Here is a 13,467-nt window from a genome sequence, read left to right on the forward strand (position 1 = left end):
GCTTCAAAACACTAAATTTCAGTTCTTAAATTGAATGAGAGATAAGTACAGATGCCAATGAAATAGTTTAATATTCAACTCTGGGATAGCATGAACTTTTAAGAACTGTATCGTATGCAAGGCACATTCTTATATTTTTTCTGTATATTTTAGTTGGAAATAAAAAGAAGATTGCTTGCAACACAGAAATGGTTATCACAATCTATAAATTGGAGCATCTTAATCTGCAGTTGGCATTAGAATGATCTTTGTAACCAAGATTATTATAATTGCATGTCATTCTGGGTTTAAATCACCCAACAAGCCACAAATAAATAAGCATCTGATCTTAGCCATGGAATTAATTCTTCACCAACCAATTGCCTTCAATTATCACACTCAGGCACCAGGTGTGCACATACACAGACCTGCCCAAAAACTTCTTCGTTCACAGTGAATGTGAGGTCTAGGATGTCATGTATATCATTATCTTTCATCCACTGCAGGCTCTGGTGGAATTCTTCATCAAGGTATTCTAGATCACTCAGGTCACACAGACTAAGATGACAAACAGATAGAAACAAATACGTAGGCGTGGCTATTAGCAAAAACCCAGAGTCATGAGGAAAGAAACTAAGAATTAAAAATAAGAACACAATCAGGTAAATAGGTAGTGATTTCTTAGTTCAGTAAACAAACCAGTGAAATAACTCAGAAATTTATTATAAAATTAGAAAATTCTGGATGTATAAAATGCCTTAGGAATCACTCAGCTTGCCCCTTTTATGCAGACACAGAAATGGAGATGCAAAGAGTGGCTGCCATTTACACAGTCATCCACAATTAATGCCAGGTCACGCAATGGAATCCAGGTTGACAACTGGATACGGTATTCCTTTTGGCTATATTATACTATACTAAATAGAGTTCTCCTAATTTGAAATTCTTTATATATTTATGTACTATACTTTAACTTTTTTTTTTTTTGATGCCTAGATTCTGTGATTCATATTCACATACATCCTTTTTTCTTGATGGATCTTATTCTTTCCTTGATTCTGAAAACAGAAAGCCACAGAATCTCTCTACAATTATAATGGCTTTCTATATTCAGCACTCCCCCCTGCTTATTTTCATTGCAGAAAGAGGATCTACATGAGATGAAGTTACTATTATACAGCCCTGTCATAAGGTGATAGTAATTGATTTGCTACAGTTGTTTCAAAATTTCCCTCCCTTCTTCCCAATTTCAATGGTCATTTTGTTTGGTTCATCAAATGTTTATTATGCATCAAGAATACGTTGGACATCTGAATAGCTACATGACGAACAGGTGCTGCTCTCAGGAGCTAATGGCCTAGTTGGGGAGACAGGCATTCATTTTGTTTGGTTCATCAAATGTTTATTATGCATCAAGAATACGTTGGACATCTGAATAGATACATGACGAACAGGTGCTGCTCTCAGGAGCTAATGGCCTAGTTGGGGAGACAGGCACACAAATAGCTTTAATATAAGGTGATAAGTGATAACATAGGGTAGGTAACTCTTAAAATTCATGCACTTTTTTTATGTATGTTATACTTCAATTAAAAAAAAGATAAGTTAAGTACAAGGAGCCATCCAAGCAAAGATGAAGAACATTTGCTTTGACTTGGAGATTTAGGAAAAGCTTTTTAGAGTAGACGATGCCTACTTTAAATCTTGCAGGATATTTAAAAGCTAGAAGGGTAAAAGAGAATAAATAAATGATGAGAAGGGAAAAAAGAGAGAAAGGAAAAGGAGGGAATAACATGAACAAAACACAAAGGCCTGGAGTGTGCAGAAGACTTCAAGCATATCAGCAGTACAAAAGAGTTAACCACAAGACAGAATGTCCAGAGAATGAGGCTAGAGAGATAGATGGGCCTTTAGGGTTACTCTAAGGAACTTGGTGATTCAAAATTATGGAAAGATTTTAGGATGGGGAATGACATTATCAGATGTGAGATGTGAGTTATAAACAGTTCCTCTGGAACTTGCAGTGTAGAGGATTATTTAAAATGGGGTAGAGGTGCTGGTTATCATTAGAGGATGAAGACTGCTAAAGTACTCTGGCCAAAATAAGATTAGTGTTCTAAGTAGGGAAGCACTATCAAGGGTAGAAAAGAAAAGATGAATTTGAGAATTACTTAGGAAACAAACATGTAGAAATTAATAAATAGTTTTATTGGGGAGTATAAAGAAGAATATCTAAAATAAGGATGACAAATGAACTCATGTCACAAGTCAACTCTGATTAGTTGCCAGTCTTGAGTGCTATAAGTTGAAAATATTTCTGAGGCCACAATGAATTCAGTGGAAAAAGTAGCTCAAATGATTTGTTAACAACACCATAGGAACGGGATCAGGTGGGGAAGAGTAGAACACATTCTATGTACAGGAGTCCCCCCTTATCCTTGGGCTATGCTGCAAGGCCCCCAGTGGATGCCTGAAAGTGTGGACAGTATGAAACCCTACCTACAAGTATCCCATGTCTTTTCCTATACATGCATATCTATGATAACGTTTAATTTATAAATTAGGAACAGAAAGAGATTAACAACTACTACTAATAAATTAGAACAATGATAGCAATATACTGTAATAGAATTTATGTGAATGTGGTCTCTCTCTCAACACTCACACAAAACATCTTATTGCACTGTACTGTGGGGAAATGAAACGATGGAAAGCAAACCTGTGGATAAAAGGGGACGACTGTATTTGCCATACCGGTATAAAGGTGACTTCCAATTTCTGACCAGAGTGCCCTGAAAATATTTGCACATTAACTGCAACTGGGCACATGGGAAAAGGTACATTACTGGATCAAGGGAAATTGTCGAGTTTAGTTTTGCCCATGTTGAAGGTTTTAACCATTTCAAGGTCCCTGTGAGACACCCAAGTGGAGCTCTTCAGTGGACCGTTGAGCGTGTGAGCCTGCAACTCGAGAGATGAAGACTGAGGGAACAGATGTGGCAGTCAGCAGGAGGTGAGGCAGGTGCAGCGATCTCCCCAGGAGGGCACGAGAAAGCCGGGACCAAGCATGGAAGCTTCAGGAACGCGGAGGTTTAAGGGCAAGTCAGAGGAGAGACCCACAAAGGAGAAGGAAACGTTAAAAGGGAAGGAGGGTATAGTGGTGTGGACGTCAGTGGAGGAGGGACTGGAGAAGAAATGGGGGTGGGTCGGGAAGAAATGAGGGTAGACAGCCCCAAAGCAGCAGAATGGGCCAATATGGTAAGGACTGATAAAGCCTCCATAGGTTTCAGGTGGGAAAGAAGCTAAAGCGTGTTGAGGGTGTGAGTTTGAGGTAGGTGTAAACAGTTGGAACAGACTGCTCTGTCAGGGAGCTCAAACAAGAAGATAAGAGACAAGGCAATGAAGTGGGAGGATGCCAAGTGGGCCACAGAGAACCAGAAAGGCAGAAAATGGCTGCCGTTGCCCAGCGCTACCCGTGAGGACGCCAGAAGTGAGGGAGGCGAACATCTTCCGGCTGCCCCCGCTAAGGGCCCACAGGAAACGTTTCGTTTGCTTTCACATTTGAGGTCTAGCCTTCCTTCTTACAGAAAGCAGGTGTGTGGTCTCGGTTAGGGAATGAGCTGGGCAGAAGCAAGCAATGATTCAGTTCTTTCTCATTGCAGGATGGAGCTACTACCCCCCAGACAGTTGCCTTCTCCTCTCCAGCCTTGGTAATGACTACTGATTACAGACAGAAAGGGTTTGCTCTACATTTTACAATAATTGCAATCTTTCATTGTGATAACAATGAAGAATAAGTTCTGTGAATGCTGAATTTTCATCTGCCATCCTAAATTCCTATTTTGTGTTTATAGGGAGATCTCAAGAAAAGCATGGTAATGTCTGCCCCTAATAAACAAACACAAAATAAAACAAAAACAAAACAAGGAATAATGAAAATCTGAAGCAAGAGTAAGCAGTTGACAGTTTGCATAAAGCAAAATATAAAATGCATCTTATAAAGAATAGGGGACTGTGAGTCACCAAGACCAACCCACAACTATTCTATTAATAATTGGCATTAACACCACAGGAATTCCAGTGCTGTGTTTGAAGTACAATTGTTTTGAAGAAACATGTGTTGCAACAAATGAGAATAAACTATTCGTAGTAGAGCAGAACTAAGACTGTGGGAGCTAGAAAGGAATAAAGTGTCAGAAGCAGGAAAAACACAGTATTTGAAATTATATTAGTTTCAGAAATCTAGGCCACTGCTAAGTTTAATAACAACAGATTTGAGATAGTGAACAGATAATGACTTTGACAGAAAACTCTTTTCAATAAATACTGCATTTTTACATGCTAATTACACAAGCAATAAAAATACTCTTACATTCTGAGAAGAGCCTTATAAAAGGGCCGTGTGAAGAAGGCGTCCAACAAATACTGGTGTATTAGGGCGAGACCAAGGATCCTACCACTGAACCGGAACCTGCGAAGGAAAAACATGAGTGGCTTACATGTCATGGAGCAGTTTCTAAATGGTTCTATCTGCTTTCTGGAATACCTCCCAGCTTTAACCATCTAAGTTTGTCCAAGATTAATTGGCTACTAGGTTCATGAGAGTATGCATGTGCTGTGGGCTGTGTTTTCATTTTACATGTCATGGAGCAGTTTCTAAATGGTTCTATCTGCTTTCTGGAATACCTCCCAGCTTTGACCATCTAAGTTTGTCCAAGATTAATTGGCTACTAGGTTCATGAGAGTATGCATGTGCTGTGGGCTGTGTTTTCATTAAGCCAATAATTCGTATTTACTTATTGAAGAAATCAGTTTCACTCTCATATGTAGAGACACTGCTCCACCCTTACCCCGTGTCAATAATGTCCACCATGTAGCACCCCACAATACCACCATAAATCCCCCATTAGCGACTCAGTGTATTTCCCCAAACCACTTCTAACAGATGTTGACAAGTAGTGGTGGGGAAAATGCTGTCCCTTCGATTTGCATGCATGAGTATTAGCAGGATTTCTCTAATACAAATTCAGTAGCAATTCCCCTTTGAGGAAAAGCCCAGTCTCAGATTGGGAAAGTTCCTATCCCAATTCTCTCCCAAACCCCACTCCTGATGATAACTGTCATCATTCAAGAATTATGCATAAGGACGTTTGGGGGAGTTTCCTCGTGGGACAATCTGTTCTCTAAAATTTTAAGGCTCAATTCTATTCTGAATCATTTTGGAAACTTTATTAAATATATTTGTTATGACTGGATTTGCTGCCTGAGATGTACACTTATTTTCTCTTTCAAAAGTATTCAAGTTTCTGGCTCTTTGAAAGTCTGATGCATTCCAAAGTATAAATCTACACTGAGATACTGAGATTCATACCATCAGTTTGTCATTTTAATATCAGGCAGCCGTTTTAAAATTAATGTCCAGCAGCTTTGTTTTTCTTTATTTCCACTTATGTTAGCGCAACTGTAATAGTCACAGTTAGGAAGACTACAAGTTGTAGCCAAACGGAAGTTAATCAGAAGAATAAGTCCTAAAAGTGAATGCTCCTCCACCCACTATATTAACCTCATGACTCAAAGAAGCTTTTTTCCATGCATCCTACTCATGTTCTCTCCTCTGTTACTGTCAGTGAAAATGAACAGGAATAAGAAAATAAGGGTTTTATACACATATTTAAAGTCAATAAATTCAGGGATTTAAAAATATGTAAGGAAATGTGGAAAGAGTGCAATTTGGGATTTTCAGAATAATAATCTCCAGATGGGAATCTATGTCAGTTTTCCTTGACAGTTTTGTGTGAGAAATTGAGAGGCAATCCCTTGCTACCAATCTCAAATGGCTAATACAGTGACAGGCCGCTCTTGTGACTCCCCACTCCTGCTCTTCTACCATCAGTTCCTCCAGGTCACCCACCCACCCCACTGCCCACTGGACACCATCGTCGCCTGGGCCACAGTTCCAGCTGCTCTGTCCCCTCCTCCCCCAATGCTAAGCACTTCCACAAGGGCTGCTCTAGAAGCTGCCTGACCTCTGGGTCAAGCCCTTCCTCTCCTTGTTACCACCCCGCTCAGAGCTCATACACACCCAAAGGTGCAGAGAGGGATTTAGGGATCTCGTTGGGAACCTAACACCATCTGTAACTTCCTTTTAATGGGAAAAACCTTTTGAATTCTACCCAACTCACTTAAATTATCTTTTAAAACATAATCTGTTCCTAGCTTGGAGACTGCCTGTATGTTTAAATTTGACAACAAAAACAAGAGTCAAATAAGGTATTTAACTGATAACATAATTTTTCCCAAGGAAGAAAATGTTGAAAGAAATGTGGGTTCCTATTTAGAAAAAACCAAAAACAAACAAACAAACCAAAATCAACTAATATCACAGAAAATCAACTGAAGTAAAGTATTAGGGAGAAAAATACTTACCATTCGTGGTGATTGTCTACAAAAGCAGACATGGGACTTATTTGTACTGTGTACGTGTCATTGGCTGAATACTCAAATAAGCCATAATACGGGTTAAAGAGTTCTCTGGATACCAGGAAGAAAAACTCTCTGGACGGTCCACTGTAATCCAGCCTGTAAAAAAAAAAAATCCATAAAAATAATAATAAGTGGGTTTTTTCCCTCGATATTAGGCACATTTTCTCCAGAGCTCAACTTTCTACAGAATGCTCATAATTCCTGACCTCATCATGTCTTGACCCAGAATAGTGAAATGAACATTTATCCAGAGAATACCCAAAACTAAGCTACACATTGGATAATGTGAAATAGGCAATATACTAATTGTTTAATTGTATAAGTATATATAAAAACATAAATCTTTTAAATGTCTGCAGCAACGTTATGGGGGAAGAAAGTACAATGGGAATGCTTTGTTTAAACAGGGTAAAACCAGAGGGAATCAACTACACACTCACGGGACATGGAACCTTCTAGATTTCTGAAACACTTTTAAATGGGGGATGAAAGAGATTTCTGTAAATTGGAGAGAGGATATTACAGACATAAGGTCCCCTCGGGAGCTCAGAGTCAAGAAATGGGATGATAGGGTGCATAAGTGAAAACTTGAAATTATAAATCACCAAGAAAAATTACATACAAGAAAAATGAGGTTGGCTAAAGATTCCTAAGGAAGGTATTTGGAGAAGAGACCGAAACTCCAGCACTGAACTACAGTGTAAATTCCACTTATAAAGACAACAAGGTCAAAGTGAAGTATAAGAAAAGATTGTGTTAGGTTTGAGGAATGACAAGTGGCTAACAAAGGTGAAAGCAATGCAGTAAAGAGGAGTTTGCAACAGAGAAATCTGCTATGCTGAACTTAAAATGAAAAGTATAAAGTACATTTACCCTTACTCTACGATAAAAAGTATACACATGGGTTCAAAGACAGGGAGGAATGCGGAAGAAGGAATAAAAGCTACTGAGAAGTTGGGGTGGTAGGCAGAATCAGTGAAGGCTTTTTTTTCTCCCTCTTTGGGCATTACTGCATTTTTTTAATAATAAAAAAAAAAATCATCTGAGTCTTGTCCAGTGATGGAATTGTCTGATGGAAGATCTTATTACTGGAAGAAGAGGTAGTTAGGATACTAATTTTAAAAAATAAAAATGGCTTTTATGTCTTATTGGAGAGTTTAATAGAATTTATAGGACAGATTTCAATTACTCACATGCCACTTTCCCAATTTTTGCCATACCTGAATATATATTTACCATTATTTAATATTTTTCATTCAAGTCAACTTTAAATGTATTTGCTCTTTCAATGTAACCTTGTCTTACACAGTATTTGTGAATTTTTGATGTGCTAGCTCTGTTTTTTCTCTCATGCACACTCAAAGAAATACATAATTAGTAAAATAAAAGATGTCATTCTTTTATTTTTAAAATGGTAGCTAAAACCATTTCACACACCACCAGTGGTATATCAGTATACTCATACCTACACTGCACTGACAGGAAACCTATGTGGGGGAAAAAAAAAGGCAAATACAGCAGACTCTCAGGGCCAAGGAGGCCTTAAGGTGACATGATGGACCTGCCGTCTGGGGCAGCTGAGTATAATGTGGCTGATGTGCCCCCAGGATTGCTGGGACTATCCTCAGCTTAGCCCAAGGACTCCCGAAGCAGTGCTCTGGCTGCCTCTCAGGTTCAGGGATGCAGGGACTACCCCTCCTAGTGCTGTGACCAAGGCAGCCTCCTGTGGCTTCCTCCAATGACCTAGTTCTGGCCGCTGAGGCCACCAGGAACAAGTAGAATACTACTTCTACTTCACATACCCAGAGGCTTTTTTTCAACAAATATTGGAGTGCCCATTGTTTTGGGTACTAATCTAGATCCTAAAGATAGAAAACTTTTTGAAAAGTCATGTTCTATAGGATCTCTAAGTTTAGCAGTTTCCACATCATTGGTCTCTGTCCCCTCCTGCCCTTCCCGACTCCTGAGCATGTCCACTTCCTTCAACCTCCTCTCAAGACAGGGCTGTGAATTCCCTTGCTGTTCTGGAGGCATCTTAGAGTGATTACAACTCTCAAGGTGTGGTCTTGTCAGCACGCAGATTAGAAAAGAGCTTAGAAAGTTCTAGACACTTTTTCTCCACTAATGCATGTTAAAAGTACTCTGCTTTTTGGGGCAGCCACTTGACTTTGTTGACTCATAATGGGCTAGTCATCAGCTAAAACCCCAAACCTTTCATCTATGCTGCTTTAGCCCAGGTCTCCCCCATCCTGTCTGCATATCCTGTGGCTGTATCTTTTTAAATCCTAAATACTAGACTTTATATTCTTCCCTACTAAATTTCACTTTGTGAGAATGTGTCTTTCCAAAAACAGAAAGCCAGCGGTCAAAGGCATCTTAGAAGTCATTTTGTCCAGTCCCCTCATTTTATAGACAACACTGTGGCCGAAGAAAGTCACTGACTTGCATCGGATGAAAACTGCAGTGGAGAAAGCAGGCCCGGAGGCCTTGAAGCAAGGGTCCTGACCCCAAGTTTAACGCTTGTTACTCCTTACAGCCTATCCTTCAGTACATTTCATATGTTCATCAAGACTAAAAAAATCCTGCTTACAGAGCAGGGGTCAGTAAACTATAGCCTGTGGGCCAGATCTGCCTCTCCCTCTGGTTTTGTAAGCAAAGTTTTATTGGGACACAGCTTTGCCAGTTTATGTATTGTCTGTGGCTGTTTCCTGCGACAATTCAGAGTTGAACAGGTGCCGCAGAGAATGTGTGGCCGGCACAGCATGAAATATTTACTATCTGGCCATTGACAGAAAAATTTTACCAACCCCTGTTAGAGAAGAAAGTAAGTTGAAGGAAAATGCTACTTTATTACTATAAATCCTCTTCTTTAGTGAGGATCCCTTCAAGGTAATATGAAATGGCTACAATGTCCAAGGGTGTATGCAGCCTCAAGCAGTAGTCACAACTACTACATGTGAGACACTGAGTGAGCACCGGTCCACCCTGGTCACTGCCCTGCTGAGGCTTTCAGACGCAACCGGGGCACACGATGGACAAAGGTCACAGACGGCTGAAACATGAGGCAAATACGGCATGAGTCAGTTTTCTTACAAAGAGACAATTGGTGTAAGAAGATGAGTTTTCACCTGCTTAATATTAACCTGTGGCATTCAGTTAGAAATAGCAGGTTTTCTTTGAGCTTTAAATATGAGTGTTTCAATAATACTGCACTTACTAGACCGCATTATAATGATCTGTTTATGTGTCTGTCTCCCCTGTACACAGACTAGACTAACTGCACTGAGGGCAGGGACCATGTCTGATACACAGCAGAGGCTCAACATAGATTGTTGAATCAATGAGTGGAGCTCTGTGATACTCTCTATAGAAAATCAACATTATTTACATTGTTACTTGGCATCTAGCAGGGTGAATAAATTTGCTCAAGTTTGCCTTCAGGTGGTATATTGATTCATTGACGTGAACAGGTTATGCCAATCCCTAAAAGACAACTCAATTTGAAAACACTGTCAGAAATCACACAAGTGAATTATGCTTAGAAAGTTTAGTGAATATCTCCTAATATGGTAAAAGTTTGTTAAAACAACAAAGATGGACCTCACTGATCGGTTTGGTTCCTTTACTATGATAATTGCTGAATCTAACTGAAGATAAGATGAGTTTTCTCCGAGGAGTTAAACTGAAAAGTAAAACTTTTTTTTTTCTCCAGAGAGAACAAAGCTAATAGTTCCTCTAGGAGGAAATGTATCTTCAACTGCTCAGGTTTTTACTGGCTTTTTTTGTTTGTTTGTTTAACTCTAGAAGCACTGATGGAGTCACTCTAAAACTGAGACAGTCTTTAAATTTTGACTTGATTATAATCCAAAACTTAGAACTGCATATCTGAGAACAGGTCGTAGGTTACAATTTATATGCAAGTCTAGCTAATACAATAAAACATGTCACAGCAGAGTACATGGTGCATGCGCTTCCTGTAAAGTCTTAGCAACCTCTTCCATATAAATAGTTAATATGAGTCATATCATAGGGATCATTTGTTACATTCCTGTTTTGCCAGTTAGGTTGGTTCCACAGCTAAAGGCTTGGCACGGAAATATAGAAACTCTGGACAGCAAGTGTGTAGCCACACAACAGCTGCATCTGAGGGCATTTCTAAATAAGCACAGATGTCTCTGGGTGGTCATGTAGTTTCCAGCTCCAAGTGCTGATAAAGCATTTTAAACATCATCACGTTGTTGGGCTGGCACACCACCCGAGCTGCTAGTGGCACCCAATATTTGTTAAAATAATGAATTTTATTTCTCCTATTCTTTATTTTCAACTAAGAATTACTAAAAACGAAGTATTTCAACTTTGTCAATGAAGACAATGGCCTTGGGAAGTCACACCATCATTTCCCACAAGTCGGTTCAGGCACATACGGCCTATGCCACCCTCTGATTCACCTTCAGATATTTATAGCAGCAAGGCATTAGTTCCTGAGCTGCTTAAGAAAGCCTGGTAGGTGAGTAAGGAATTTTGATAAGATAAACAAAGTTTTCCCTGGTGATACCAAGTCAAAGTCTAGATTACAGAAGCACCCTTCTTTAGCAAGGTTTGGGTGATTTAGGTTATTCTACAAACATCTCTTTTTGGAAGAAAACAAGCAGCACCATAAAGTTTAACATGAAGCCTTAAGATTTCTGAGGAATTAATGATCAAACTCAGGACCCCAAACAACTTCTCATGAGGATCTGACTAGTCATATGTAAGAAATGCTAGTTATTTTATAAGCAGGGATGGAATAAAACAGTTTCAGATCCCATCCTCCTTCATTGTCTTCATTTGCCCGTCTCAGGAGAGAGATTACTGAAAGAGCTCAACAGAAAGATATTACAGAAAGTTCTTAAACCTCCTAACTAAAACTGGTTGCACACATCTCCCTAGAGTACATGTGGCTTTGCAAGACAGGTGGTTGATGGCATGCTGACGGCACCTCACACATAATGAACTCATTCTTTCTTAAAGAAAGGTGCCTTTTACAAGGTTGGCGATGGTGGAAAAAAAGGAGGAGCAATCACAGTGTAAACATCCTCTCTTTATCCAGGCCATTATTTCTTTACTGTTTGGAGTACTAAGAAGTTTATGGCCCGGGATGCCTTAGAACACAATGGTCTGTCTAGCAAACTTCTGATATCACATAAGCTTTAGTTGCTAGGACTTTTAATTAAAAACAACAAACCAAAACAAAACAAAACACCACACTGGAAAATATATAGTATTTCACTGGCTCCCTTCCTAGAGAAGCAACTTCTAGGCAGACTGAAGCCCAACAGAAATAGGCAACCACTGCATGTCATTTCCCACCACATTAGGTCAAGATGATTCAGTTTCCAGCCACTCAGCAACTGCTGTCCTCCCCTTCCCCTAACTTTGCAAGGGCAGATACCGAAATTATGTTGGGTAGAAATTTTAATGACTAGAACAAAATCCCCAACTCTAACCAAATTAAATCACTAATCACAAAAAAGTGCTTAGAAATTACCTGCTTTTTGTAAAAAGCTAAACATAACAAAAAGTATTATTTTAGTGAAAAATAATAGTGATTATCAACTAATGTATTTGCATTAGTAGGCTCTAGGCTTATATTTCTATTTTTTAATTGAATATAGGCATTTCTGATATTCTGGGATTAATTCTACCAGGCATGGAATTTGTAGCCGTCCTATAAAATCCTGACTATAAATTTTCCCATCACTTATGTTGAGTCCAGTCTTCTATTTCAGAAACAATCTATGCAAAGAAACAGCTTAAATCAGAGCTGAAGTTGCTCTCTGAATCTTCTACTTAACACCTTTTCAGAGGGCAGGCAGGTGCATCATTCTTAAAAATAAATCCTTTTTTTTTTTTTAATGCTTTGGCTAATCTACTATATATGAAGACCCTTATTGTGACAGGTAGAAAATATAATCATCAAGGTGGCATCATTAAGCATTGCAAAGTATTATTCTCTCATAGATAACATAAAGTTGACATGAGCAACACAAAACAATACTCTATCTATACCAATACACCTACTAATTTGGACTGTCTACAGAATTCATTCTGTGTACTTATTACTCTACTGATCTCAAGTGCAGACAGAAGTACACACATACCAAAAATTACCCTGGGGGCAGTCACTTATTAGACAACCAAGAAATAAGAAAAATCATTCAGAGAAACATTTCCTAAATCTCCCCAAATCCTGACCATATGTTTTCTTTTAGCAAACCCTTTTATTTTAGGACAGTTTTTGACTTACAGAAAAGTTGCAAAGATAGTACAGAGAGTTCTTGTATACCCCACATCCAGTTTCCCTTTTATTAACATCTTACATTAGTATGGTACATTTGTTATAATTAAGGAACCAACATTTATACATTATTATTAACTAAAATCCATACTTTATCCAGATTTCCTTAGTTTTTACCTAAAGTCCCTTTTCTGTTCCATCATCCCATCCAGAAAATCACATTACATTTAATTGTCATGTCTCCTCTTGGCTGTGACAGTTTCTCAGACTCCACTGTTTTTTTGATGACCTTGATAGCTTTAAAAGTACTGGTAAGGTATTTTGCACAATGTCCCTCAGTTGGGATTTGTCTGATGTTTTGGTCATGGCTGGACTGGGGTTATGAGTTTTTGGGAGGAGGACAACAGAGGTAAAGTGCCATTCTCATCACATCATGTCAAGGTACATACTGTCAACATGACTTATGACTACTGATGTTATCCTTGATTGCCTGACCGAGATGGTGTTTGTCAGGTTTCTCCACTATAAACTTATGAGGGTATTTCAAAAAGTTCAAGGAAAGGGGCCGGCCCGGTGGCGCACTGCTACAGTGCGCTGCTTGGGAGTGCGGTGGCGCTCCCGCCGAGGGTTCAGATCCCACATACAGACCGGCCGCTCACTGGCTGAGCGAGGTGCGGGCGCAACACTGAGGGTTGCGATCCCGTTGCCGGTCCCGGTCCGGTACGGGC

The 13,467-nt window shown here is 39.3% G+C and overlaps 1 protein-coding gene across 1 annotated transcript in view; it reads right to left on the minus strand.

Moving 5' to 3' along the window:
* HECW2 (HECT, C2 and WW domain containing E3 ubiquitin protein ligase 2) overlaps window positions 1-13,467 on the minus strand; it is a 145,092-nt gene that overhangs the window by 21,946 nt on the left and 109,679 nt on the right. Inside the window, exons 21-23 of the mRNA XM_008563299.1 lie at window positions 6,406-6,558; window positions 4,352-4,450; window positions 408-537 (exon numbers count right to left, since the gene is read on the minus strand). Coding sequence (XP_008561521.1) covers window positions 408-537; window positions 4,352-4,450; window positions 6,406-6,558 — 382 coding nt within the window. The remainder of the gene's footprint in view (window positions 1-407; window positions 538-4,351; window positions 4,451-6,405; window positions 6,559-13,467) is intronic.

Source organism: Galeopterus variegatus, unplaced genomic scaffold, assembly GCF_000696425.1.
Source record: "Galeopterus variegatus unplaced genomic scaffold, G_variegatus-3.0.2 Scaffold172, whole genome shotgun sequence".
Classification (NCBI taxonomy): Eukaryota; Metazoa; Chordata; class Mammalia; order Dermoptera; family Cynocephalidae; genus Galeopterus; species Galeopterus variegatus.